Source organism: Talpa occidentalis, unplaced genomic scaffold (genome assembly GCF_014898055.3).
Source record: "Talpa occidentalis isolate TD23 unplaced genomic scaffold, MPIMG_talOcc4v2.1 talOcc4.7, whole genome shotgun sequence".
Classification (NCBI taxonomy): domain Eukaryota; kingdom Metazoa; phylum Chordata; class Mammalia; order Eulipotyphla; family Talpidae; genus Talpa; species Talpa occidentalis.
The window spans coordinates 123,285,870-123,313,429 of record NW_023605083.1 but is presented as its reverse complement, the minus strand read 5'-3'; the positions used below and the strand labels follow the sequence as shown (position 1 = coordinate 123,313,429).

Here is a 27,560-nt window from a genome sequence, read left to right as displayed (position 1 = left end):
ATAGTCTGTGTTGGAGTATAATTGTTAAGAAGGATAGCCTTGGGTTAAATTTTAAGGTTAACATCTACAGAATTCCCAGTAGTCCTCCACTTCTTACCCTTGTATCACACACGAGGAGGGATGACCATTTACGTATAGGACATTCTCTTACTGTCTGGTGTTGACAACATTTGTGGTTGAGAACAAAAGAAATAAGATGATTACAAGTCAGTATTGAAAGTGAATAATTTAATATCAAATGGGTTATCTTCTTTATTGAGGGCTCTTGTGATAGAATTGAGGACCTCACTTTTCAATAAGAATGAACCTTTTGGGAAGAAGCCAGTTGTGACGTGGAAAATTGTCGTTCTTTATTGATTAAAGTTACTGGAGTACTCAGATACCACCCACTGCTCAGTACAATAACTCTAAGCTCTAATGAGTTTTCAGTGTATTATATTTATTTTATAGCATGTAAAATAAAATTTGAAAGGCTGAGGTAAAATACATTTTGAAAGGCTAAGATAAATAGAAATAGATCTAATGCTTAGATAAACTGTCCTACAGCCAAGAATTTTTTAATGCTTTGAGCTAACATTCTGTAACATTCTGACTAATAAGTTACTAGTACAAAATAGTTGCTATTAAGCATTTTTAATTTTGCTTCACTCATTGGGCAAGTATTTATTGTGCTTGTACAATGAGTTAGATCTATGCACTGGGAATACAACACTAAACAAAACCGTGAAAATCTTTGTTATAGCCTTAAAGATATGAAATAAAAAGCAGAGACTGGGAATGAATGTTTAATGAAATAGAAGGAAATCCTAGAGAGTAGCATATGTGGACAAAAGTGTTTCAGAAGGGGAGAAATGATTGTGTTAGATACACTAAGAATTGACCTATGGAATCAGCAAGGTCAAGGTGGTTGGAACAAAGAATTATAAATAGTGCCTTACTTTGATACTGAAATTCCTTCAGAGAGAATTAATACAATTGCAGTATTAAGAGACCATAGGATTTCTCCATGTATCCAAGTATTTTATCTTTTCAGTTCAGTTCTTGAAATTTCCTGCATTCTTGATATTTTTGTAAAGTGATTAAGGTTGATATTTAGATGTTTATTTTGTAATTGAAGACTTCTGAACTCTTAATAGTGCTTTGATTTTTAATTTTCTGGGTAGGTTATCCGTCATCAAACAATTTGACAATTCTTTTATACACTTAGGGTCCTTTTCCGTGCACTTTCAGAACAGAGTTGAGAAAGCATTTATCTCAAAGAGAGGGAATCTCATTCCTGGTTTTAGTGGCAATACTTTTAGAAGTTCACCATTACTTTTAATATAGGATAATTTTTTTAAATGAATACAGAACATTGTCATTCACTATTTTCTGGAAAAGTTTAAAAAGATTGCTGAGGAAGTGTGAATTTCTTTAAAATTTACTTGAACTTAAGATAAAAAATCTGAGACCAGCTTCTACGTTACAGGAATTTTTCTTGTCTCTGATATTTTCAGATTTACTCATACAGAATTTTACAGAAACATTCTTAATTTTAAAATCCCTAAATCTGTGGTTCCATTCATTTCTTAGTCTGAATTATATTTATCTTCTTTTTCTTGATTAATCTCGTCATAGTTTTGCCATTTCATTGGTCATTTCAAAAGATAAGTTTTTGCTATTAATTCTTCTTGTCATTTTGCCCCTGCAGTGCCTTTTATTCATATGCTTAATTTATTTTTATTTCTTACATATTTTTTCAAGCATTTGACTTTAAATTTTCTTGGATGGCGTTCCACAGCCTCTGGTGTGTGTCTCTCTGCACGGTGCTTTTCAGTTGTTTTCCCAACAGACAAACATTAAGTTTCCAAGTTCTAACTGTGGTTTGCTTCTCCTTTTATATTTTTATTATTAATTACTAATTTTATAGCATTTTTGTCAAAGCAGTGTTTCTGTGGTTTCCTCTTACATTTGTGGTCTATTCTGTAAATACATCATTTTAGTGATTTATGACTTCTGTCTCCATGGGTTGTTTTGCTTTGCATTGTACTTTTCTTGATATCAGTGTTACAGTATATGCATTTTCCTCATCCATTTACTTTCAGCATTTTGTTTTCTGTAAGTTTTTTTTAAACATTAAAGGTTTTTTTTTACATAAAAAAACCTAAAACATAAAAAGGTTTAGATTTTTTCCTTTAACTTCCTAAAAATCTTTGATTCTAAAATATGGTATATATTCAGTTTTGAAACTAGACTTAAAGACCTACTTAGATTTAATTTTGATTATAATGTTTTGTTTACTTATAGTCACTTTTTATACCTTTATATGCCTTTCTTAATTTGGATTTCTAATTCTTCAGTGATTTTTTTTTTTAACATTTATTTATGCATACAAGAGCTGGGGTACAGGCCAGAGGTGTGGGGACGGGTGGGTAAGAGGATTCACCAGAGACAGAGTGCGGAACAGAACAGGCAGACGGACTGAAAGCACTGCTGAGGGGGAGGAGCAGGCGACAAGAGAGGTCATGTGAGCGTCTCCCTGGTCGGCTGGAAATCGAACCAGCACTGCAGCGGCTGCGGACAGCTTCACAGTGCAGTGCGCTACCAGCTGCGCCACCGGGGAAGCCCTTTTTTATTTATTTTTTTTAAAGATTTTTATTTATTTATGCGTACAAGAACTGGGGTGTAGGCCATAGGTGTGGAGGGGTGAGAGGATTCACCAGAGACAGAGTGGGGAGCAGAACAGGCACACACTGAAATACACTGCTGAGGGGAGCAGCGGGCTAGACAGGAGAGGTCTTCTGCGCCATCTGGGTCATCTCCCTGCCTGGGAATCGAACTTTTGCTTCATTTGCTGGTGATAGCTTTGATAGTGCTGAGACTTAAACCCTGCGCCGCCAGGGAGACCCTCATTCATTTTTTAAATTATTATTAGTTGAGGTAACATTAAAATCCTTTATCAGATATCACCACTGTAGTGTACCCATCACCAACCAAATCACCCATAATCCATTGTAACTCCTTCCCTCTTTGTTCTTACCCATCTCCTACCCCCTCTTCTCCACTCTTGGTATTTGTCACCAAAAAATTTAGTGACTGCCTGTGTTAGTTTCCTGTCACAGTTCTGGAGAGTCTTAAGTATAAAATCAAAGTATCAGCCCTTGCTGTCTCTTAAGGAGAATCCTTTCTTGACATGTCATGCTTTCAGTGGTTGCTAGCAATACTGAGCATTCCTTGCCTTGTAGCAGCATACTTCCTAGCTCTGCCTTCTTTTCACCTGATCTTGATCTCTAGTAATCTTGTGCTTCTGAGTCTTCACATGGTCTTCTTACAAGGATTACTAGTCATTGGATTTAAGGCTAATTGTAATCAATGTTTCTTAATGTTAAGCTAGTTGCCATTGTAGCCTAAGCTAACACCTCTATTATGTTGCATAACTATCTTTCCCTTTTTTGTGGTGAGAATGATTAAGATCTAGGCTCTTGTATCTTTGATGTTATTTTTAATAAGGTAGTATTGTCTGCAATCACTATACTGTGCACTAGATCTCCAGGACTTAGGTACCTACTAGAAGTTTTGTTCCCTTAAACAGTATCTCTCATTTCCCCATACCCTCATTTCTATTTGGTTTTTTATTCATATATTACAGGATGACTGGTTAGATAAATTGAAGTTCATGATTATTCTTTGTCATCATCATTCCTTTCATCATGTTTCCCTCTTGATCTCTAGTAATCTTTTGCTTTCAATACCCTCAGTGAGTACTCGCTAGAGATCTTTTTCCATCTCTTATTTCCTATCAGTTTGTAAGAGATTAAATTCCCATTTACATTTACTCTGTTTGGAATTATTTCTCCTGTAACATTTTCTCAAGCCTAGCCTTTTCTGCCTCTTTTGGATTAGTTGAATATTCTTTATATTTCTTACTGCCTTGGGAACAATAAGACTTCAGAATACCTCTTTTAAAACTCTGGTCTTTACTTTCTTCTAAATCCTTCCCAAATTAGCCATTATTTTAAGTTCTTTATTTTTTTTTTTCCCCCAAAGATTTTTTTTATTTATTTATACAAGCACTGGGTACAGAAGTGCGGGAGGGTGAGAGAATTCACCAGAGCCAGAGGAGAGAGCAGAACAGGCAGACAGATGAAGTACACTGCTGAGGGGAGCAGCGGGCAGCAGGAGAAGTCTGCACGCCATGTGGGACCCTCGCCGCCGGCCGGGGATCGAACCGGTGCTGCAGAGGCTGCAGACAGCTTCACAACCCAGCGCTCAACCGCTGTGCCACCGGGGAAGCCCTATTTTAAGTTCTTACATATTGGCATTTACCAAGCCTTTGCCATTCTTGCTCACAATTGCTTCACATTCCACGTTATCCTTCTTGCTTATCACATTTTTTATAAAGATTTATTTATGCATACAAGAACTGGGATCAGTGGTATGGGGGGTGAGAGGAGCATTCACCTGAGACAGAGTGGGGAACAGAACAGGCAGATCTACTGAAATACACTGCTGAGGGGAGCAGCAGGTGAGATAGGAGAGGTCTGCTGCACCATGTGAGTAGTTCCCTGGCTGGGGATCAAACTTGTGCTGCAGTGGCTGTGGACAGCTTCATAGTGATGCGTCCTAACCCCTTGTGCCACCAGGGAAGCCCCGCTTATCACATATTTTAGAACCTTCCAACAGATCTATGAGTTATAAAGTCAATCTTTTATATATATGAAAAACATACAGAGTTAATATTGTATGTGTATATACATATGTGCATTTTAAAATACATATATATTGACTTTATTTTTGAGTATTGTAAAGCTTTATATTTAGCGCTTTGAAAATATTGCTGTCTTACATTGTTAGTGAAAATTCTGATGTCAAGTTGTCATTCTCTTACAGGTTATCTGAATCTTGTCTTTGGTAATTTAAGTCCCCCATCCCTATTTTTGGTTTTGTTTTAATGTTTTGCAATATCAAGTATTTAGATAAGTGAATTTGTTTAAAGTTTCTCCTCTTTTATATGAAATGTCCGCTATTGTGGACCTTCTCATTCTCTTCTCGCCTCTTATTTTTATACTTTCCAATTCCACCTCTTTGTCCTCTTATGCTTTATCTTCCTTGCTATTTGTACAAATAAATGTGAAGCAGAATCTGTCAAGAGAAATGAATCTTTACCCACCAACATTTTCCAATTAAAATCTCATTCTGAAATTATGAATAGATGTGGTAGATGTTTTCAAGTGTCCTAAAGTAAATATGAACTATGGAGACTATTTGCAACATAATTTTCTATTCCATTCGATTTTCAAATATAGTCTTTTTTCTTTTTTTTTTTTTTTTTTAGGGTTTTATTTAATTTTTTTAAGATTTATTTATTTATTTATTTGTACAAGCACTGGGGGGGGGGGTGAGAGAATTCACCAGAGTCAGAGCGAAGAGCAGAGCAGGCAGACTGACAAAGTACACTGCTGAGGGGAGCAGCAGGCGGCAGGAGAGGTCTGCGCGCCATGTGGGACCCTCACCCAGCGGCCAGGGATCGAACTGGCGCTGCAGAGGCTACGGGCAGCTTCGCAACCCAGTGCAATGTTTACTAGAAAATTAACTAGTAAAAGTCTAGGTTTTTATCAGATAATGAAGTGTCGGTTTTTCCTGACTTTTCATAGGTTCACCGAAACAACAACATGCGCTCTGGCTGTGATGTGAATCCCTCCTGTGCACTGTGTGGCTCAGGTAGCACCAACACCATGCCTCCAGAAATCCACTATGAAGCCCCTCTATTGGAACGTCTCTCTCAGCTGGATTCTTGTGTTCACCCGGTTCTAGCATTTCCAGATGGTAAGAAAGGCCACAGAATATGAGGTTTTAATAAACTGAGAATTAAGAGTTCAAAGGGAAAGATAGTCGAGATCCTATTACAACCTAGGTACTATGAAGGTATCACTTTGCCACAGCAAAGTCTAACCTTTGAAATTTGCCTACAGTACATAGATCCACCAGACCAGATTTCCCCCTCACCAGGTGGCTAGGTAAAGCCCAGGGATAGTTACCTCCAGCCATAAACAACCTGGGCCATTACATTCTCGGTATGTCTTTTAAAATGTGGTAAGGGTGGGCATTACTGCTCTGGGAAAATGTCTTCTTATTAGGGGGAACATATTACTGTGGTTTGGTGACTGCTTTCCATGGTAGAGAGCTATAGCTAAGCAAAATAGCATTTACTTATTTCTAAAGTTCATCTACCTGGTAAGTCTCTGTGCCTGCCAGTTTTTCTGTTTCACCTTCCTTTTGATAATTACTCTTCCATTCACAATATGAAGTCATTTTTTCCCACATTGAATACTACTGTGGATCCTCCTAAACACACTACAGATTAATTTAGGCAGTGGGAGGCTAAACAAAGGGACCCATTTCCAACAGTTTATGACTCCTAAAGGTGAGTCCTGTGAAAGCTCAGTAAGAAAGATTTTTGGAAGGAAAAAAAACAAACAAACATGGAGATATCTTATTTTGTTTCGAATATAACTTTATAGCAAGATTCTGAGTTTTGTCATTTTAAAATATGTATTTAAGATAATTAAAAACAAGTTAAATTTTACTGTAAAGTTTGATTGATTAAAATACTTCACTTAAGCTAAACATCCTTACATGCAGGATATTGGCATGTCAAATATTTTTAAAAGTATATTTACTATTCTAGAAAATGCAACATCCACAACTATAGGAGTTTGTAATTTTTTTTTACACAATTCAATTTCAAATGTGGGGTGCAAAAAATGTTGAAACCACTGCTCTGGATATACACTAAAAGGAAGCCAGTGCTTTCATAATCTGGCCCCAACTTGCAAACTGAGCATTTCCTCTCAAATCACTGTGGCATTTTATCTGCACGTTATGGCTATTGATGGATGTATTTTCTTTCCATTACTTAAATTTTATGCTTCCTGAGAAGGGACTGTGTTTTTCTTTCTGCTCTGTCCTTCCTAACACTTTGATAGTCTTTTCCAAGTTTTTGAAGGGATTACTGAAATAGAAGTATGAGGAATGAGAATTATGTGTGGGATACAAGATTTACTTGGTGGTATGGGGGGAAAAAAAGTTTTTTAGCCTGGTAGGTGTATAAACTTTAAAGGGCCTAGCCTAAGTAATTTAGAGTCTGCTGACCAAACTATGTTTAGTCTATTTTGCAACTGCTCAACTCTATTATAGTACATAAGCAGCCACAAATGATATGTCCAGTAAAATTTTATTGCTGATATCTATCCTAGAGAATCTTCTCTTGTAATTGTCAGTTGATCAAATGCTGGATGGCAGTAATCCCCTCTTCATCTGTTCTTCACATCACTGAATTCTTTCTTAGTCACCTAAACCCTATTCATGCCTTATTACCAGAACTTCCTTCACTGCAAGAAAAGACATTATTTTATAATCTGGCCACATTACTTCTAGTAAAAGTAGAAAAACTGAGAAAATTTGGAGTATATGGGTAGCAAGCTGGTAAGGAGCAAGGGTTAGATCAGGAGTGGTGGAACAGTATATAAGCTTTAGGATATAAGTGGAAAACAGTCCTTTCTTTGTACCTTCTCTTGCCATTTGGATTCTAACTCCTATCACTGAAGATACTTATATAACCATAATTTTATGATTACATATGATTACATTTTCTCCTACTTGTCTCATTTGCTTAGTAATCTTGTAAATTGTTACTTCCATTTTACAGATCAAGAAATAGGCCTAGATAAATTGTGGTTTATCTCAGGCTAATGAGTTTGGATGGCTCTAGAATTCAAATCCAGGTCATTTGTTGCCTTTTGTTTCACTATGTTTACCATTTTCCTTTTAACCAAATTATTACAAGAAGTCCGGTTTCTACCCATCTCCAGACCCAACCTACATGTGGAGCCATTCGGAAGTCTTGGAAATATTTCTTAGTTTACTCTTATGATTACAGTTTTGCATTATATGGTCTTATTTGAAGAAGGACCAAAATAGAAACCTGAAGCCTATAGTTGTATTCTGATTAGGCCTCTCCCATACTCACTATCATCTAGTAAATATCGTGATCATTCCTTTGTCAAAAGTATTACCATGCACATTTGTAATTTCCAGCCATATGTGCCCAACCTCTCTGTCTGACGTCTTTGCTAGGCAGTACCATTCCATAGTAACACTTCCTGTTCTTTTGACTGCATCATATCTGCCGATGTGACACTGTCCTTGCATTTCCCCACTCCATCCCATTCCAAGTAACTATAGGTAACAGTGATGGGGAAAGAAGAATCCCTTTCTCTGATCTATCTTAATTTTTGTGTCTTGCTCTAAATATTGTTCTTCTCTTCCACTTCCCTGTCCTTCCTCCTCCTCTGCCCCTCCTCATACCTTCTAATCATGACAGTGGAGTTTGGATGAAAGATTTGGTTGTTAAATTTTCCTTGTGAGGCTGTGAGGGGAACCTGTCTATATTTCACTCTACCAAGTAGGGTCTCTGAACTTAACTTGCTCATGGATAAATTATAATTCTGTGGGTTAACCTGGAAATCTAATCACTGTTCCTGGGGTAATATTGCTTTGATTCACCTAACTGCCACATTCACTCTGCAGTCTGTTTGTAAACTGAAAGAATGCCAGGGTCACACATACTCAACTCCAAAGGGCACCACTCTCTGTGAATAGTGCCTGTCTCCTAAAGTATTGAGATTCTCCTGTATGTTGTTGTGTAGGGTAGTAATCAACAGTGAAGTCTAGCAGCCAGCATAAAAAACAACATATGGACCAGACATTCATGCACTGGACCTGACCTATGGAGTTACCCTTTTGTAACCTCTTCTCTAGAGGAGAAAGATGCAGAATTTCCATCTTTCCAGTCTATATGTATATGACTCATTCTTTAATTTTTTGGGGTGGTTGCATTTATAACAATCCCCGATATAAAAATGATTCCTTTGAATTACTAATCTCTATTCAGTATCAGGTTCCGTCCACATTTAGAATTGTTTAAATGTGATAGTTGTTGTCTGGTGTCATGACACAGTTTTTAAGTAGTTTAATGTTTTTTCACCATTTTATGTAGATTGTTAGGATGGAAACCAGCTGTAACTCTTAGTCCTAGAATTCTTTCTTCTATTTTGAACACACTTTAGCTGCTCCAATTAAGAGTGGCTAGTGATGGTAGAATTTGAGGGACTGTATGCCTGACTGGAATGTTTAGGCATTAGGATGTGATAACCATTTAGTGCTCTAGAAGGAGGGACTTGTTTACTTATAACTTCACTTAATCAAGCCAGTTAATTCTTAGCTGGAAATGTAGAGGATATAAACCTTAGGGGAAGAACTGTGAATTCAGGTTTCACCTGCATAAGAGCACCACCTACTGGCCATGAAGATCTATGCTGTTTTGAGAGAACATGTTAAGACAATTGTCTGTGTATATGAAACTATCACAGCTTACCAGCAGGAGGAAGAATTGAGCATTACAAAACACCCAAGAAGTGTGCTTGAGGAGAAAATGGTGGAAAGTAATGGGCAGAACAGTTGAGTGAATCATGAAATGTCATGGGCCTGAAGTCCAGGTCTCTTCTTTTTGTTTGAAGAAATAGTAACTTGAGGAAGTAGTGATCACTTCCATTTTCCTCTTATTTACTTGATCAAGATTTTGCATCCTTTTCTGATAATAACATTTGAACTTCATTGCTTGGGCCACATAGACAGTGTGTGAAGTCTTCTGGCCAAATAGGTGTCTGTAAGCTTAGTGCAAATTCTAGTACCCTCTATCCCTGGAATGATTTGTATTCAGCGAGTTTATAGGGGAAATTGCTCTTGATCCTGCCTTACCTCCAGGATATAAGGTGGTGTTTTACAGTTGTTCCAGTTTCCATTTCAGAGCATTTAAATGAGAGGAAGGGGGATTGGAAGTGGGATTCTAGTTGAAGAGTCATTGATTCACATTTTATAGTTGAGGAACTCACCAGTCATCTAGTCTAGCAAAAAACAAATAGATATCCTTTCTTGGGCTTACTCGAATTAATAGTCGTTGATTGATTTCAATTAAATTTTGAGAAGAACCAGAGGTCTGGTGTACAATAGGAAAGAGTATTGTGTTCGCTTGGCCTATGTCTTCCACAGGCAGAGGAGTGCCGCGCTAAAGCCTGTGTGCCAGGCTGCTACCAGCCATGACCTAGTTCTGCTGCCTCTTTTTACACATGAAGAAAATAAAACCAGGCAGAGTGATTTGTTCTGGGTTTTTCCTCCAATTCAGTGAGGGAGCCAGGGCCCAAATGCAAACCTATTTATTTCTAGTTTGTTGCTGTTTTCACTATAACCAGGTCTTCTGATGTCCCTATCTCCGTTCTCCTTGGCTTAATTTTCAGGTTTGGGAGAGGAGTGACTGGCAAAATTAAGTCACTTGCTTTTGTAGTCTCATTACATATATATTCAGCCTTTGCCAAGTAGGAGTAACTCTTCTGCTGAGAAAAGGGTGGCCTTGCTGTAGTGCAGTGTTCTCACTTTCCTTCAACCTTTTACACAGCTCAGGCTGGGTTTCAGAATGCCCCTAGACAGCACTTTATTTCCTATACACCATTTTCTCCTATCACTCTGAATTGGAGCTAAGAATTTTTATCAGTACATTAAATGCAGTTCTTTATTATTGATTAATCAGAAAATAAGTATAGAATTTTATTACTGTTTTTTCAAATTTGTTTTGCTGCCCTAAAGGCAACAAACTTGATCTTTAAAATATTGAGAAGTTTTCCTTTATAGAAAAGTGTAAGTTATTTGGACCTCCCTGGTGGCACAGGCAGTTGCAGCCTCTGCAGCGTGGGTTCTATCCCGGCCAGCCGGCGATAATCCTAAATGGCGCGGCAGACCTCTCTTGTCTTGCCCACTGCTCCCCTCAGCAATGTGTTTTTTTGCCAGTCTGCCTGTTCTGTTCCCCGTTCTGTCTCTGGTGAATCCTCTCACCCTCCCACACATCTGGCCTGTACCCCAGTTCTTGTATAAATAAATAAATCTTTAAAAAAAAAATGGGGGAAAAATAAAGGTAGATCGTGGTAAGGTTTTTTTTTTTTTTTTTTAAAGAAAAGAGTAAATTGTTTCACATTACAGAATTCACTTGAAATATATCCTTGAATTTCCAGTTCCAGGAAGTAACTTGAGAATATTAGTCAGAGTCCACCTCAGAGTTAAACTTCTCCATTCTCTGAGCCAAAGAATAATTTCATGGCTAGGAGTAAGGACTGTTGGACCTCAGGGTTATAGAAATCTGTGTGTGTGAATGTTGGTTGTTAACTCAGTTAACCTCGGACAGTTAATTCCTCTCTCTGAACCTGTTTTCTATCTTTAAAAGCATACTGATGCTTACTTACAGCATGGGATTATTAAAATAATTAAGTGATACGCACATGGTTATGAATACACACAATGTCTGCCACGTATTGAAGGGGTCAGTAAATGTTCAGTAGTCCTGTCTTCTCTGCCCTCCGCCTGCCTATTTCTAACGGGTGGTGCTTCTCTACTTTCCTGGGACACCAAGTCCCATAAATGTTTAAAAAATATATTAATTAGAATAAATCTCAAAGTTCTAATAAAAGAAGGCATGCTGTCATTGACAACAATTTGGAGTGATTTTTAAAAGATGGAAAACAGGATAGGAGTAAACTGGGGCAGAAGCTATATTGGGAGGTTCTTCACCTACGATTAGAACGGACACAAAGAAGTAAGGATGTGACCTGGGCATTTATTTGGGTGATAAATTTGGGCTCTTTTGGAATAGCTAGGTTGGGTTTTTTTCCCCTCATGCCTATCCCACCGGTACCTGCTTCTATCAAGTAGTGTTTTTTATCGAGGATGGATATATGGATTCTGGGGCTAGAACTTTTGAGTGTGTCCCAGAATGGCTGATGATGTGCTGGTCTTAAGATTAAAAGGACCCTGGAAAACTTTTTATACCCTGCAAAAGACCGCCTCTAGAACTTTTAGCTGGAGTGAGAGGAAACACACAGTGATCTATTTTCAGATGACATAGTTGTGTGTGTAGAAGATTGTAAAGAGTTTATAGCAACCAGAAATAGAAAGCTTATTAGTAATGAGTTTTAGCAAGATCATAGGAATACAAGGTCAGTATATTAAAAATTAGTTGTATTTATATATACTAGCACTGAATAATTAAAAGTTGAATTTTTTAAGTTCTGTCATTTATAATAGCATAATAGCATCAGAAACCATGTAATACCTAAGAATAACCCTGAAGTATGTATAACTGTGCAATGAAACTGCCAGATACTGCTGAGAGAAAATTAAAACCTGAATAAATAGAACACACACACAAATTGAAATACTGTGTCTTGATTATACTTCTCCCCAAATTGACTAATAGTCATCTTTTTTTTAACACAAGAAGCATGGGGGGGCAGGGGCAAAGCTTAAAAAAAGGAAACATATTATCTACCTACAAGTGAGTAAGAACCAGATTCTTTCTTATCTGCAACACTGGATGTTAAAATACAATGGAATAATGGCCTCAAGGGTCTGAGAAAAATGGTTTTACACTATAAAAATGGTTTTATACTTTTTTCTAAAGAAGTACTCAAAATCATAGTCTTCGGAAAATAAAAAATGAATCTAAGAAAATAGACAAGGAATAATAGGAGGGAACCAGAAGTAAAAATTTTAAGTAAGCCTAAAAGATTAATTTGTGCTATTCAACATTTACTTACCAGCAAAGAAAATCTAGATAATGTCAAGATGGGCGGTGATGGAGCTATTGTGAAATGAGGGCATATGAAATCATTTTTATTTGGGGGAAGATGGTGGTGTACTCACTACAATGCGGGTACATAGATACAATCAGATACATGTAAATATTTGCTGAATGAAGATGTCCTGTTAACTATTGATAGAATTGTAGGTCTAACTATTTTAAAGTCTGTAGAAAAATGGAGACAAAGTTTTTGTTCTTAGTATTTTTAAGCCTTTTTTTTTTTTTTTAAGTTGCAGATGTACATTATGTACAGCTTAAAGCTGAAAGATCATTAAGCTTAAAGCTAAAAGATCATTTCTATCCTTACCCGTACTGTTATGACCTTTGAACCTATTTATTCATCCCCTTTGCCCCTTCTGATAACTACCAGTTGGTCTACCATCCAAAAGTTTTGTTTTTGGTTTATTTAGTTCCTCTATTGGCTTTCTTTATATGTCACATTTGAGTGAAATCATGTAGCATCTGTCTTTGTCTTACTTTACCAAACATAATTCCCTCTTGATCCATCCATGTTACTGCAAATGGCAGGATTTCAGTCTTTTTGTAGCTGAAGAGTACTCCATTGTTTATATGTACTGTATCATCTTTATCTAGTCATCTGTCATAGGTTGTTTTCCATTCCTGGCTATTGAGAATTGTGCTACAATAAACATGAGGTTGCATGTATCTCTTCAAATTGGTGCTTACGTATTTTTTTGGTATATGCCCACATGTGGGACAACTGGATTATAAGGCATCTCCACACTGCTTTCAATATTTACATTCCCACCAACAGTGTACAGGAGTTCCCTTCTCTCTGCATTCTCTTAGACACTTATTTGAGAAACAAGATGTTTCTCAATCATCCAATTCAATAAAGTTAACAAACTTACTGGAACATGCAAAGAATACTTGATCTAGCAAAAAAGTGTGTTGGATGTACTTTTTATTTAACGTCTGAAATAAAAAGGAAAAATGACTTGTGAATAGCCTTCAATAAGTTTTAGACAAGCTGATCTTCCATGTGACAGTACTTGCCCTTCTGGATTATCATGCCACTATGCAAAGCAAAGAAGCGTGTCATGCAGTACTTACCCACTGGAGAGTTAGAGATACTGGTGAGCCCACCTCGCTTTGTGAGAGCGGAGCCCAGAGGCCAGGTGTCTGGACTAACCTGCAGTTTTTTGTGTTTTTTCACAGATGTTCCCACAAGCCTGCACTTCCAGAGCATGCTGAAATCTCAGTGGCAGAACAAGCCTTTTGACAAAATCAAACCTCCCAAAAAGTTTTCACTTAAGCACAGAGCACCCATGCCAGGCAGTCTGCCAGATCCAACTCGTAGTAAAGACAGGCACAAGCTGGTCAGCTCCTTCCTCACAACAGCCAGTAAGTTCCAAGGGACTAGAGAATTCAGCAGTTATTTTTCTATTCCTTTTGTGTTCCTGTTAAGATTTTACTGTGGCATTACATCAGGGTTGGGAGAAAAAAATGAAGTAAATTCAACTTGCAGTCCACGTCTTCTGCTTGTCTTGGGTGCTCTCAGATGCACTCTGAAAACCATCACAGACAGCATGGTCTTGGGGCACGACTCAGTGAATGGTTAACAGCTGACTGTGGCATGGCATGGTCCATCTCTGGGGCAAACTGTGTAGGCCAGTGTCACATTTCTCTGTTGAGGGCTCTGTGGGCTCCCTATGCCTATCGTGGCCATTGTGCTATTTGCTAGAAGGTTTAGTCCCAGAGGACTGTCTTGCTGCCATGGGTGTCTATCATTGGCCTAGAGATCACTCAAGATCTTGGAACTCATACATAAGGAAAGATTGAGAAAAGGTATTTCACAGCTCTTTTTCTGTTCCCCTCTTCAGAGCTGTCCCATCACCAAACGCGGCCTGACAGGACCCACAGGCAGCACTTAGACGATGTGGGGGCCGTGCCTATGGTGGAGCGAGTGACAGCGCCAAAAGCAGAGCGCTTGCTCAACCCACCGCCACCTGTGCATGACCCAAACCACAGCAAAATGAGATTGCGAGACCATTCATCTGAGAGAAGTGAAGGTAGGGCCAGGCCCGGCACCTCTACCTGCATTTGCAACTGCTCAGAGCTCTCTGGGGCAGCCTAGGCTTTTCTTAATTGCCCCAGCTTTATCCTTCACTTTCTAGGGAGGCCGAGTAGAGGGACCTATGGCTTCTAAATGCAGGCCACTTCTTACTGCTGCAGCAACCTCTGCCCAGCCCCCTACCTGCCGTCAACCAGTTTGCTTTACCTTTTTATCCTCTAGGCTTAAAAAGCATTTTTGCCTTTACTGTGAATTGTTGGCGTTCCTCGCTCGTGCTAGAAGTAGAGCTAGTTGATGTAGCCACATATTCTTTTCTGTTGATTTCTGCAGTGTTGAAGCATCATACAGATATGAGCAGTTCGAGCTACTTGGCAGCTGCCCACCATCCACCACACAGTCCCTTGGTGCGACAGCTCTCCACCTCATCAGACACCTCGGCACCCACCAGCTCTAGCTCACAGGTTACCGCCAGCACGTCTGTAAGTACCTGCATGGAGTTGGCCAGATAACCCCTCTGCAGTTAAGGCTTTCTCAGGTAGCTCTGGAGGGCAGTGTAGAATGGACGGTAAGGCCCAGGACAGTCAATAGGGACTCAGTTCACCATGTCATATGTGTCATTTTTAAGTCCAAGTTTTTCTTGAGTTGTTTTTCACAGTAGACATGGATCTGTACTGAACTATCCATAGAAAGTTTGCAGAGGCAAACACTTAATCCTGTTGCTCTAACATGAGAGGAGGGATAGAGGACAGAGAATTGTGCGCAAAAGAGAGACTTGATTTCTTGTGGTGAGTGGTGCTGGAATACTGAAATTAAACACTGGGTGTTAAGGAGCCTGGAAGGGAAGGAAGAAGGCTAGAGCACAAGCTTTTAGGTATGCAGAGCAGAATTACAGATGCAGCAGTCCACCCCGCCATTACTTACATATGCGTGCACTCATAGTGGCGGGCTCTCTGACCCCTATCAGCTTTTACAGTACCACACTGCCTGCAGAAAACTGTGTGCACGGCCATTTCAGACACCCCCGTTAATTTCATTCTAATATTTTAACTCCTCAATGAAACAAACTTTCTTGACCATATACCTTTAGCTGCTGTATGCCCACCAGAAGGTCCTTTGTGTATTAGTTATAATAGTAATAATAAAATACTGCAACTGTTAAGTTTATTGTCAGTATTTTCTCATTCATCACCATAGTGCCTTTTGAGGTAGAGGCAGTATTTAGGATTCCCATTTTGTAAGCAGGGAAACTGAGTTTTCAAGATTTTTGTATCAGGCAAGTAAACTTGTGAGCGCTGTGATTATGATTCAAACCTCGGGAGTATGGCTGCAGAGCCTGCTCTCCTAGCCATTACACTGCCCGGTGAGCCTTTGGTGGGGCATTGCAGAGGAGATTTGTGCAAATGCTTGGAAGCCCCTTCACAACTTCCGCAAGAAAACTCTAAACCCACAAAATGTGCTCACTTGGCATCTGTAATCAGAGAGGAATTCACATTGCTCTCTGTTAATAAAAATCAGTCTTTTCCAAATTACTTCCTTGTTCCTCCCCCTTCTTCACCTCCCACACCCACCAGTTTTGTCTAAATTGGTATATAGTATCTATCACAAAATCAGTTATCCAACAGCAAAGGATCTTAGATAACCAGTGGATTTCAGAGAGAGTCTGATTCTGGTATAAAAAATGGAGGCTGAGATCCAGGGCATGATGAGCCCAGTGTTTTCTCGCTTGCCAGCCCGCGCCCCCTCTCCCCCCCCCCCATTCTAATGTTAAAACAGACTTAGTTGTTTTAAATTTTTGTTATTTATTGAGTATAAATTTTGTGTATAGATTTATGCTAACTCTTAAGGTTCTCACTGCCATTTTTCTCAAGAATCAGTTTATTTAATAGGAATGGTGGGAGCTTGGGAGACTTAGGACATTTATGGTAGTGCTTCACAGAAGCAGCTTAAGTGTATCAGAATCACCTCAGTCATTTAAAGAAAAACAAACTTGAGGGCCTCCCTGGTGGCTCAAGGGTTGAAGACAGCGCTGTCAAGCTGTCACCAGCCACTGCTGCATGCTTTCAGTCCCCGGCCAGCTAGGGCGCTAACCCACATGGCATAGCTGACCTCTCCTGTCTCACCCTCTACTCCCTTCAGCAGTGTATTTCAGTGGATCTGCCTGTTCTGTTCCCCTCTCTCTCTGGTGAATCCTTTCACATACACCCCCACCAACACACACACACACCACCACCACCACCACCCCCCGCACCTCTGGCGTACCCTATTATATGCATAAATAAATAAATCTTTTTTAAAAAAAGAAAAGAAACTTGAAGATTCTCTTGTCTGATCTGATAGAAGACAGGGGAGGGCTGTGCAAATTTGATTTTTTAAATTTTTTTTTAGCACTCCTTATCATCTAATGTGCAACCAAAGTGTGAGAACCACTTTGTATTCTTCACTACCTGCTCTCCCTCTCTAACTCTAAACAGGAGAGTGTAGTTAAGTTAGACCGAGAGAGTACCTGGTAGTGTGGGGGGATCTAGGTAGAGGGTGGGGTTCCAGCAACAAACCTACAGCCCACTCCACTATCTTTCTCTTGAAGGTATACTAACAGCAGGCAGAAGAAAATTCAGGGGAAATAAGTACCTGTTTCTGCTGGCAGTTTCACATCCATTCTTTTTTTTTGTTTTTTTGGGTTTTTTTTTTTTTTTTTGTTTGTTTGTTTTGTTTTTTGTGTTTTTTTTAAATAAAGAACAGTTTATTGGTGCCCATCATTCAGCAGCACACAAACCTTCTGACCTTGTGGATCTTTCAGCAGTGAACAAACCTTACAACTTGGTGGGGGAAAGATATTAAATTACATGATGATTATTTTGTATATTTTTATAATTATAGGCTGAATTATTTAGTTATCACTACTATGAGAACCACTGAAGAAAAGCATAGAATATGTAGAAAATATTTAGTAGAGGCATCTAACATCTAGAATATATGTAATGGCCAGGAAAACCCACGATTTCACCCACTGCCCAGGTAGTGTCTGGAAGTGAGGACAGGTTCCCTTATGAAGTGGAATTTAATAAGTAGACCTGAAGAATGAAAGATGAAATTTCAGTGTGGAATACATGTGTCTCTCTAGATACTGTGATGTGTTTGTAACTCTTGCATTTAGCTAGTACCTTACGCCTAGTAGCTACTCAATAAATGAGAACAAGTAAAATGAAATGTAAATATTGCATATGAAAATTTTCATTTATAATGAAAATGAAAAGTGAATTTAAGTGCCCATCATGAGCCAGGCACTAAGTTTCACATCCATTCTTGACCAAGCTAGCTCTTTGAGAGAGCTTCATTTTTTGTAGTGGGGTGTATAATTTCCTCAGATGTGACAAAAGCAGGGGCCTTTGGGTGTGAAATCACTAATCCTCAGCTGTGTGCTCATCCAAGCAAGATTAGCAAAAGTCTCTTCAACCGTTTTGGTTAACCAGCTACCCCAAATCTATGAGGTCAGTTGTTGTCTGTGCTCATTTGATGGAGAAGGAAGTTGAGGTGAAAAAGACACCTGGATGACCTAACATCATGGGTGACAGCAACTAAAATCCTGGCCCAGAGGGGCACTGCCTTTCAGCATTCTCATCTGAGAGATTATCCTGAAATGAGGAGGTGACTCCATTGTCTATCACCCTGCAAGAACGGAGTAGAATGTTTAGCTGTAGGCAGCTGTTCTTCCTTTACCAACTTGGTCCCTCTGTGTCAGCCACACTTGGTAGTGTGGGTTTGAGCACATCCTCTTAGGTGTGTCCAGCTGTGTTGTCACCATGGCAACATGTTTGTCATATCACTGTTTCCCTCACCCCCTCACAGCTCAGTTGTCAGTCTGTTTCAGGGTAGGGCACCTGCTAACTGGGCACCAGCAGCTAGTGGACTTTTTTCATCCATCTAAGAAACCAAGCTCCTTTGGTCTCCTAAATGCTGTAGATGCCCACCCCTCCTCTGATACTGGGTCTTAGTCTTATTTCCTAAAAGTTTAATCTCAGCTTCCTGTGGGAGCATATCTCCAGTATTGTGAGCTATATAATAGCCAGGTCTTCTTCTTTAGTTTCCCTTCATTCATCTTTGTCAGTAGAGCTGGAAAACTCTGAGCTCTTTCCTCAAGAATAATAACCAGAAAGGGGAAATCACATAAGGCCTGAGCAGGTGGTGGGTGTAGATTTAGCTGAAGAGTGCAGATCTACAAGAAGGAGGTGCTTTCATGTCAACTAAGGTTAGATGATCTGTTGATATGTGTCTATCCTTTGGGCATCTTTCAGGATGAGGGAATTCATTTTTTTTAACCCAAAGAGTCACTACTAGCGTTAAGCATTGCTTTTAGGAGCTACTATGGGTCTAAGTCATAGATAAAGATTAAGAGGGGAAACAGAACTCAAGGGGGGGGCCCTCCCTGGTGGCACAAGGGGTTAAGCACTGCACTATGAAGCAATCCACAGCTACTGCAGCACAAGTTCGATCCCCAGCCAGGGAGCTGACCCACATGGCACAGCAGACCTCTCCTGTCTTGCCCGCTGCTCCCCTCAGCAGTGTATTTTGGTTAGTCTCCCTGTTCTACACCCCACTCTGTCTCTGGTGAATCCTCTGACACACACACACTTCTGGCCTCTATCCCAGTTCTTGTATGCATAAATAAATAAATCTTTAAAAAAAATTCATAAGGGGGCTAGGGGTAATAAAGGTCTGTATAGAGGAGTAGGAACCACAACAATTGACTCACGGCCCCAGCATCCCCACCCCTGTGAAATTCAACAGATGTCTTTTCATGTGAGCCTATGAAGGAAGAGGGTAGCCAGTGGGACTTCTGAAGTGGGGAGACTTCTCAGGGCTACCTAGTGTTTCTCTTGGGGACTTTGTTGTGGGAGACCATCTCTAAGGTACAGCCTAGATGCAAGCCAAGGACCCAGATGCCTGCTTATTGGAGATCCTATTTGAAGTCTCCGATATTGTAATTGATGTTTGTAGACTTGTGCCTCCCATTTAAGCATACTCTTATCTTACAGCAACCCGTAAGGAGGAGGAGGGGAGAGAGCTCATTCGATATTAACAACATTGTCATCCCGATGTCTGTTGCTGCAACAACCCGTGTAGAAAAACTACAATACAAGGAAATCCTTACTCCCAGGTAGAGGCTCTTAGACACTTGGCTCTTTCCCCCTTTATATTTCAGCTATTACCCTTTCTCCCTCTTCTCACTGAGGTTTGGCCCCTGGGCTTGAATTTTGTCTTCTCTTTAAGATAAAATCTTTACCTGTAGAATTCGTTCTGTGTATCATTTATATAGTTCTCTCTCATTCTATGAACTCACCAGCCTGCCCAAAGGCTACAAACTGGCAAGCCCACTGGCCATCTCTAATCTGTAGACCTTTTTTTTTTTTTTTTTTTTTTTGACACGTACAGTGTGTTTTAAAATAATTGAATTTGTTGTCAACATCAAAGCAGGATTTCATGTGAATCTGTGTTCAGCTTTTGTTGACAAATCTGAAGGTCAGGCACCTCTGCACGTGCATTTCCATGTGTGGCCATTGGGTAATGCTGAGTGGTGAAGGTCTCCTTTAAGGTCTCCTTTTGCTTGAGTCTGCCACAGACTGCCAGCATGCTTCCTCTTTCTGCCCTTGTGGGTGTGTGAGTGTGGGGTGTCTTTTTAAAGGCCCTCGGGGCTAAGCCTGCTATGACAGAGCCTGCCCAGCAGAGTGTCACTGGTGGAGGACCCTTGGTCTTGCTTGGACAGGTCGGTCCTGCCCCAGACTGCTGGCCTGCTGCCATCTCACCGTTACCTTTCTTGGTTTACAGCTGGCGGGAGGTCGACCTTCAGTCTCTGAAAGGGAGTCCTGATGAGGAGAACGAAGAGGTAATGTCATAGGCCTGCTCTCAGAAGGACACACGTTATGCATGCATTCCATGCGCTTTCGTAGGTGTCAAGCACAAGTGTATTCCTGTGCTGACAGGGAAAGAGCCCAGGGAGGGAGTGCGAGGGTCTCAAGTGACCTACCCATACTTAAACTTGCTTCCTGGAGGAAAAAAGGATCAGTGAAGCCCCTCTGTTGCAGATCGAAGACCTATCTGATGCAGCCTTCGCCGCCCTGCATGCCAAATGTGAGGAGATGGAGCGGGCTCGGTGGCTGTGGACCACAAGTGTGCCACCCCAGCGGCGCGGCAGCAGGTGATGAGGGCGGGTGGGGAGGGAGTTGGGGCCCCAACTGTGTGTCCATGAATTGCCACTCATCTCAGATTTTATATTCATCCAGTGGCAGTGGCTGAGAATGCAGAGGCTTCTGGGTGTTTGGAAACAAAGGCTATAAGCAGTCAAATACCAGCTCCTTGCTGAGTGGCCACTTTCCAATTCTGACAAACTCATAATCTCCTGGACTCCAGAAACAGGCTGTCTAGTGAGGCATTTGGTGGCCTCCCTACAAGCTAACCTTCCTTTGGACAGTAGAGTGTGGTTTTGTGGTCCTGCTTAAAAGGATGTCCACTTAGACATCACCGCCCTGTCTCTGCTTGTCGTTAACAGTGGCAGTGCCCACAGGATCCTCAAGTAGAAGCTTTGGGGTTCTTATTTTTACTTTCCCAACTACACTTTTCAGAATCTACGCTAATTTCTCTCCCCCTGTAAAATTCCAGGCACTGTGCCAGAGATTATCTAACCCCTGACATTGTTTGGCCACTGCTTGCTCGGGGTGATAGGTGTGCACAGTTCTTAGATGTCACATTGTGGACCTACCCCCTGCAGGGGTGGGAGGAAGCAGGGAAAGAAGCATTGATGTTAGTCTACCTCAGCTCCTCCCATTGGGATGATTTTTCATGCTTCTTCCTCAACCCCCCACATTAAGCATGCAGTCCAGCCTCTGTCCAGACACTCAGATTTGCACTTCTTGGTGTACAGGTCTTACAGATCATCGGACGGCCGGACAACCCCCCAGCTGGGTAGTGCCAACCCCTCCACCCCCCAGCCCGCCTCCCCCGATGTCAGTAGTAGCCACTCTTTGTCAGAGTTCTCCCACAGTCAGTCCCCAAGGAGCCCCATAAGCCCAGAACTGCACTCGGCCCCCCTCACTCCTGTGGCTCGGGACACTCTGCGACACCTAGCCAGTGAAGACACCCGTTGTTCCACGCCGGAGCTGGGGCTGGATGAACAGGTGAGCACGCTGCCTTTGTGTGGCCGGGGTAACAGGTGGGGGTGGGAGGAACTATCTGCTGAAGGGGAATCTTCATCTTCTGACGCCCCCTCCTCATTTTGAAGGGGGTCTGCACTTGAAATTCACCTTCTGAAAGTACCCTGGAACTGGCCATTATTAAAAGGCAGCCCACTCCGTGAGGAGGCTTCCCCGAGTGTCCCAGGGGCCCTAGAGGGGTTGTTCACCAACTCAGTCCACACATTTTGGGTTGGGCCTTGGGGTCAAGGCAGGTGGGTGCTAGGTCCTCACCAAGGCATCTTGTCTGCCCACAGTCTGTGCAGCCGTGGGAGCGGCGAACCTTCCCTCTGGCATACAGTCCTCAGGCAGAGTGTGAGGACCAGCTGGATGCGCAGGAACGGGCAGCCCGCTGCACTCGGCGCACCTCAGGCAGCAAGACTGGCCGGGAAACAGAGGTGGCACCCACCTCGCCTCCTGTTGTCCCCCTCAAGAGTCGGCATCTGGCGGCAGCAGTCACAGCTCAGCGCCCAGCTCACAGATGAGCGGGATACAAGAATCTAAACAGACTCACTAACTATTGGCATTAAAGCTTCAGAAATCTCTGCGTTTGATATTCAAACATCATATGCTAGAAATTTTCACAGTTTTTAGTGAATTTAAGAAATTTAGATTCTACTTTGGTAATTTTTTTTGTTTTGTTTGTTTCCATGTTTTGTCGTCACACACCTGAGCACTTCCTCTTGTTGGCAAACAAAGTTTGGGCTCAAACCCGCTGACCTGGTCCTGGCACCTCCTCTGCACTGTTGAATCACTGGACTTAGCCATGTTAGATGATCGCCCCTCCCCCTCGCACCTGTGGGCAGGTGGAAACACCAAGTGGGCAGAGAGAGTGGAAAGTTCCAGCTCAGCGTGACCTCATCAGGGTGGGAAAGAACGGCTCTGGACTGGAGGCCCTCCCATCTGTGGCTTGACTTAGCCCGGCCCCCTAGCTGGGTCCCACTTAGCACCCCACCAGAGCCTCTTGGTCATAAATGCCAGCTGTTCCCATTGAGCTCTCAGCCAACAGAATGGCTCTCCCTTCTCACGCGGAATGTGGAGACCCATTTTGGATGTCCTCTAATTTGGTCATCTGTGTTACTCCTTAACTGCAGTGACCTGGCTGCGGCTGCTCAGGTCCCCATCCTGCCCTCTTGTGCCTCCTCGTCTGTCCCCCATGCTAGTCCCCTCTCACCCCCGAACTTTTTTAGCACCTTTCCTATTTAGGAAAGTAGGATAGGACTACTTAAGCTCTGTTGCCATTCCCCTGCAAACTAGGGGTTCTGGGAAATGAGCAGCATCTCCCCTGTATAATTCTGTTTCACTGACTGACTGATTTAGTTGGGTATCCTCCACATCCTGCTCCCTGCCAGTGTCAGTTAGGCCCGCCCTTTATCAAGCTCCCCCTTGCCTGTGGAACATTGTCTGATCCTAGCTGTGGTTCCCATCACTACCCTGCACCCCCTTTGGTTAACCGTGTGCCTGTCTGATCTATGATCTCATCACCAAAAAGGGGCACAATGAGGGATGTTTTTGTGTTTTTTTTCTGGTGGTCATTTTGTAATCATATAAAAAATAGTAGACAAACTGCTTAAATGGTTGGGTTTTTTCACAATTTTCAACATTAGTGATTATTTTTGATTGTTTGCAAGCTAAAGGGGTTGCCATTGTTTCTTCAAAAAACAATAATGCACCATATCCCTATGCATAAAGTGCTTCTTCTATTTATAAGGTTGAAAATTCTGAATAACCCTTTTAGCATTGTAAAAAAAAAAAAAAAAAAACAAAAAGAAAAAAAAACTTGTATTTTGTAAATATTTTCTTTCCTGCTTTGAGCTGTGTATTGGCAGCGAAACATGTAGCTGTCTTTGTTCTATAGAAATGCTTTTCTTCAGAGAAGCTGATCTTTGTTAATGTCTTGATTCTGTTTGCAAAGCACAGACTAGTGCTTACAAAAAAATGAGCAAAGAAAAATTTAAAAAAATAATAAAAAAAAAAGTTACAGAATGTTGTGTGCTGGGCCTTTCTTGACCTTGGATGTGGCCGTGGCAGTAGCTGCGGGACATGCCCTGCTGGAGCAGCTTGCTGGTATCTTCTGACTGGCTCTGGACCTTGAGATATCTCCAGTCAGTCTTCTGAAGACCTGGCAGAGTCATCTGCTGGTCGCCAGGGAGAGGATGAGGCGGTTCTCGCAGCAGGGGGAAGTCTGCGTAGATCAATTCTGACCCTGAACTGCTTTTCAGAAGAAATCGCACATTTCACCATCTGTTTCTGGGCTTGGGGTCAATGAGAGTGTAGTCTGCATGGCGCCTGAGCTGATTCTGGCTTGCTACTTGATCCGAGCATCTTTCTTCTGAGGAGGCTGAGTGCTTGATATTCTTAGTACGAGATGAATAAGTTAGTGGGCAGCCCTGGTCTCCGCACTCTTCCATTCGTGATGTTAGGTTGAAACAACCAGTGGGGCTGCCTGTCTCTCTCTTGCATGGTTCTGAGCTAGCATTTGTTTTTGGATGCCCTGTTGCTGCCTCTACAGTTGCATTTGAGACCTGCTGTGCTTAAGCTCTTGTCTACAGTGGCTAACTCAGATGAGAAAAAACTATTATTTTGAAACAGTGTTGAAAATCTAAAGAGTTCAGTGTTATCACCTGCACTTAATTACTAAGGAACAATATGAAGGGTTACTGGTTTTTGTTTTGCTTTCTGGTATCCCTACACCTTGATTTAATAGACATTCTCGGGGTCCTCCCTGGTGACGCAAGGGGTTAAGTTGCAGCAGTATGAAGCTATCTGCAGCCACGACAGCATTGGCATGCGTTCAATCCCTGGCGGGCCAAGGAGCTGATCCACACGGCGCAGTAGACCTTTTCTGTCTCACCCGCTGCTCTCCTCAGCAGTGTATTTCTGTCGATCCATCTGTTCCCATTCTGTCTCTGGTGAATCCTCTTACCCCCCCTGCACCTCTGGCCTGTGCCCCAGTTCTTGTATGCATAAATAAATCTTTAATTAAAAAAAAAAAGCATAATAGGGCCCCCCTGGTGGCGCAGGGGTTAAGACGCAACCTATGAAGCTAACTGCAGCCACTGCAGCACGAGTTCGATTCCTGGCCAGCTGGGGAGCTACCCACATGGTGCAGCAGACCTCTCCTGTCTCCGCTGTTCCCCTCAGCAGTGTGCTTTGGTCAATCTGCCTGTTCTGTTCCCCACTCTCTCTGGTGAATCCTCTCACCCCCCACACCTCTGGCCTGTACCCCAGCTCTTGCGTGCATAAATAAATCAATCTTTTAAAAAAAAAAAGAAAAAAGTATAGTAGACATTCACCAGTCTGAATTGAGGCACCAAAGGAGAGAGGAAGGCAGGCCTGGAAGAATCTGAGCCATTCATTCAGCATATTGGCCTACTATTCTGCTTCAGCCCCAGGCCTCTGGCTTGGTTTCCTGGGACAAAAAGATGTCAGGCTCCCATCCCCTGAGTGCAGCCTGGTGAGCTCAGCCACAAGGGTATTCCCTTTGAGTTGAAGCAGGATGGTTTGCCAGGACCAGAATGAATCAACCAGAAATGGACTGGTCTCAAAATGGCTTTCATCTTCAGGGCCCCAGAGAGAGCTGGTAAGTCCTGAACATCCAGGTGCTGGGCTGGGCTCTCGAAGGCTGGGAAAGGACTTGGAAATCGTACATCTTGATACTGTTTTCTTGTCATTTGAATCCATGCACAGAGACCTTCTTGAATCAGTAATAACTTTATTTCCAAATTCACTTTTACAGCAACAGTCAGTGTAAATCATTTGTTAAAACACAATACACCATTATGGACAGTCACAGACAGGAAGCTAAGCTAAGATGGTTTTGTGTCCCTCCCCCCACCCTCAAATTTACCTAAGAAATAATGGGACTTGCAAGTGCCAGACACTGTCCTGCCCAACATTGCAGGTTCACAGGGCGAAGTCCAGTAGGTGAGACTTAAGACTGAGGCGGTGCCCGGGGCAACCCTTCTCCAAGCTGAAAAGAAATCTGGCCTCTAAAGCCATAGATCTGCAGGTGGGTGAACTCATGATTCTCCACTTCCACCTTCATCCCCTTCTCTTGGCTTTACATGGGGGACAAAGATAAAGGGGAGTCCAGGGAGCGATCTTGGCGAGTGTTACAAGTCTGGGCTGCGCGTCTGGAGCCACAGGTGCAAACAGCTGAGGAGAGGCCAGCATGTCGGGACAGCACGATGGGCTTGGGGCCTCGCAAACTGCAGCGGGCCAGAGCAACCGATCTCCAGATAACTCCACCCGCCTCGCTGCCTCTAGCAAATGTGGTTGAAATTGTGAAGAAAAGGGTTACAAAGCGGTTTATCTGCTGCACCCCAAGACTTCCCTTTTTTGCCCATGGTACTATCTTACAGGTCCTCCCCCCTCCCCCCCAGCACAACAAGCATTCGCTAACAGGACACAGTCTCACCACCGAAGTCAATTTAAATGGAACTATTGATAAAGTGAGTGGAGAGCTTGAAGGAACCAGGTGGGCAGCGTAACTTCTCCAGCCCACCCGGGGGCCATGGCTCTGGAGGTGGGGACCCACGGCTGGACAAGTACCCAGCCCGGGGATTGTCCTCGTTTAAGGTCACAGCCAGCATCCCTCTGCCACCTGTCTGCCAGCACTGATCTGATCACCCTAAACCATGATCTTTGGGCTCACCCCATAGCCACTCCACGAGAGGGATACCAGGGCCCTTTGAAGAAGGCCCTTGGAATACGGTGCTGAAGAGGAGGAAGAAGCCAGAGAGACGCACACAGAAATGCTGCCAAAATCGGTGGCCATGACGAGGGGCTGAGTCTCTGACAGCCATCACATCTTTAAACTGCATCTTTTTCTTCCTTAGGACCTTCTAAGAACAGCTGGGACTCAGGACAGTGCCTTGCGATGGAAAGTTCTGGGTCCAGATGAATCCTTGTCCAGAAAGCTCTGGCTACAAGTGGAGCCTCCAACAGCAGAGGGGAGACCCTGACTCCTGCCACCCATTGTCCAGGGTTGCCTTTGAACTTACCCAGACCAGAAGCTGAACTGGGCCCGAGGCTACGGAATTTCTTTAAACCCATTTTCTACAAAGGCTGCACCCCTTTTCCCTGGGGGCAGCTGGGCCTCCTCTCTGAAAGGTCAGCTGGAGTTCTGGCCAAGGCTCGGGGAATGGTGTCTCAAGGCTTGTTGCTCTTCCTTAGGCCGGCAGAGGCGAGTCCAGGGCAGGCAATCCATGCCAACCCCTGCTGTGGCTGCAGCCAAGTCCTTCCTGAGGGAGAGCTTGGAGAGGGACCCCAGGCTGAGGGGTGGGCTGCCTGGAGGCCCAGGGAGCTGGGGGGAGTGGAGGGGATGGGCTGGGATAAGGGCTGCAGACTTTTCTCCAGCTGGCTGGCTTCACCTTTCTCACGATGCAGGGAGTTGTCAGACCCTCTCTCAGGGCTGCTGTGGGGATTCTCCAGCTGTAACCAGAGAGGGTCATCTTCATGCTGCCAACCAGGCCAGCCACAAAGCAGCACGCTCTGCCCTGCAGAGAGGAAGCCCTGGGGCAGGGAGGAGGCACCACGGGGGCTTCTGTTTCAGGACTTCTTTGAAGCTGAGGGT

General features: G+C 42.5%; 1 protein-coding gene across 6 annotated transcripts in view; it reads left to right on the top strand.

Moving 5' to 3' along the window:
* Nucleotides 1-23,984, top strand: part of KANSL1 (KAT8 regulatory NSL complex subunit 1) — a 151,883-nt gene extending 127,899 nt beyond the window's left edge. For 4 of the 6 annotated variants that reach the window (XM_054689139.1, XM_054689140.1, XM_054689141.1 and 1 more), the window contains 9 exons: nucleotides 5,634-5,805; nucleotides 13,904-14,089; nucleotides 14,569-14,757; nucleotides 15,090-15,238; nucleotides 19,793-19,914; nucleotides 20,583-20,640; nucleotides 20,840-20,952; nucleotides 21,676-21,928; nucleotides 22,240-23,984. In XM_054689139.1, coding sequence (XP_054545114.1) covers nucleotides 5,634-5,805; nucleotides 13,904-14,089; nucleotides 14,569-14,757; nucleotides 15,090-15,238; nucleotides 19,793-19,914; nucleotides 20,583-20,640; nucleotides 20,840-20,952; nucleotides 21,676-21,928; nucleotides 22,240-22,467 — 1,470 coding nt within the window. In that variant the 3' untranslated portion in view covers nucleotides 22,468-23,984. The remainder of the gene's footprint in view (nucleotides 1-5,633; nucleotides 5,806-13,903; nucleotides 14,090-14,568; nucleotides 14,758-15,089; nucleotides 15,239-19,792; nucleotides 19,915-20,582; nucleotides 20,641-20,839; nucleotides 20,953-21,675; nucleotides 21,929-22,239) is intronic. The other 2 variants (XM_054689142.1, XM_037492303.2) reach the window with 1 other exon arrangement.
* Nucleotides 23,985-27,560: the final 3,576 nt, after the last annotated feature.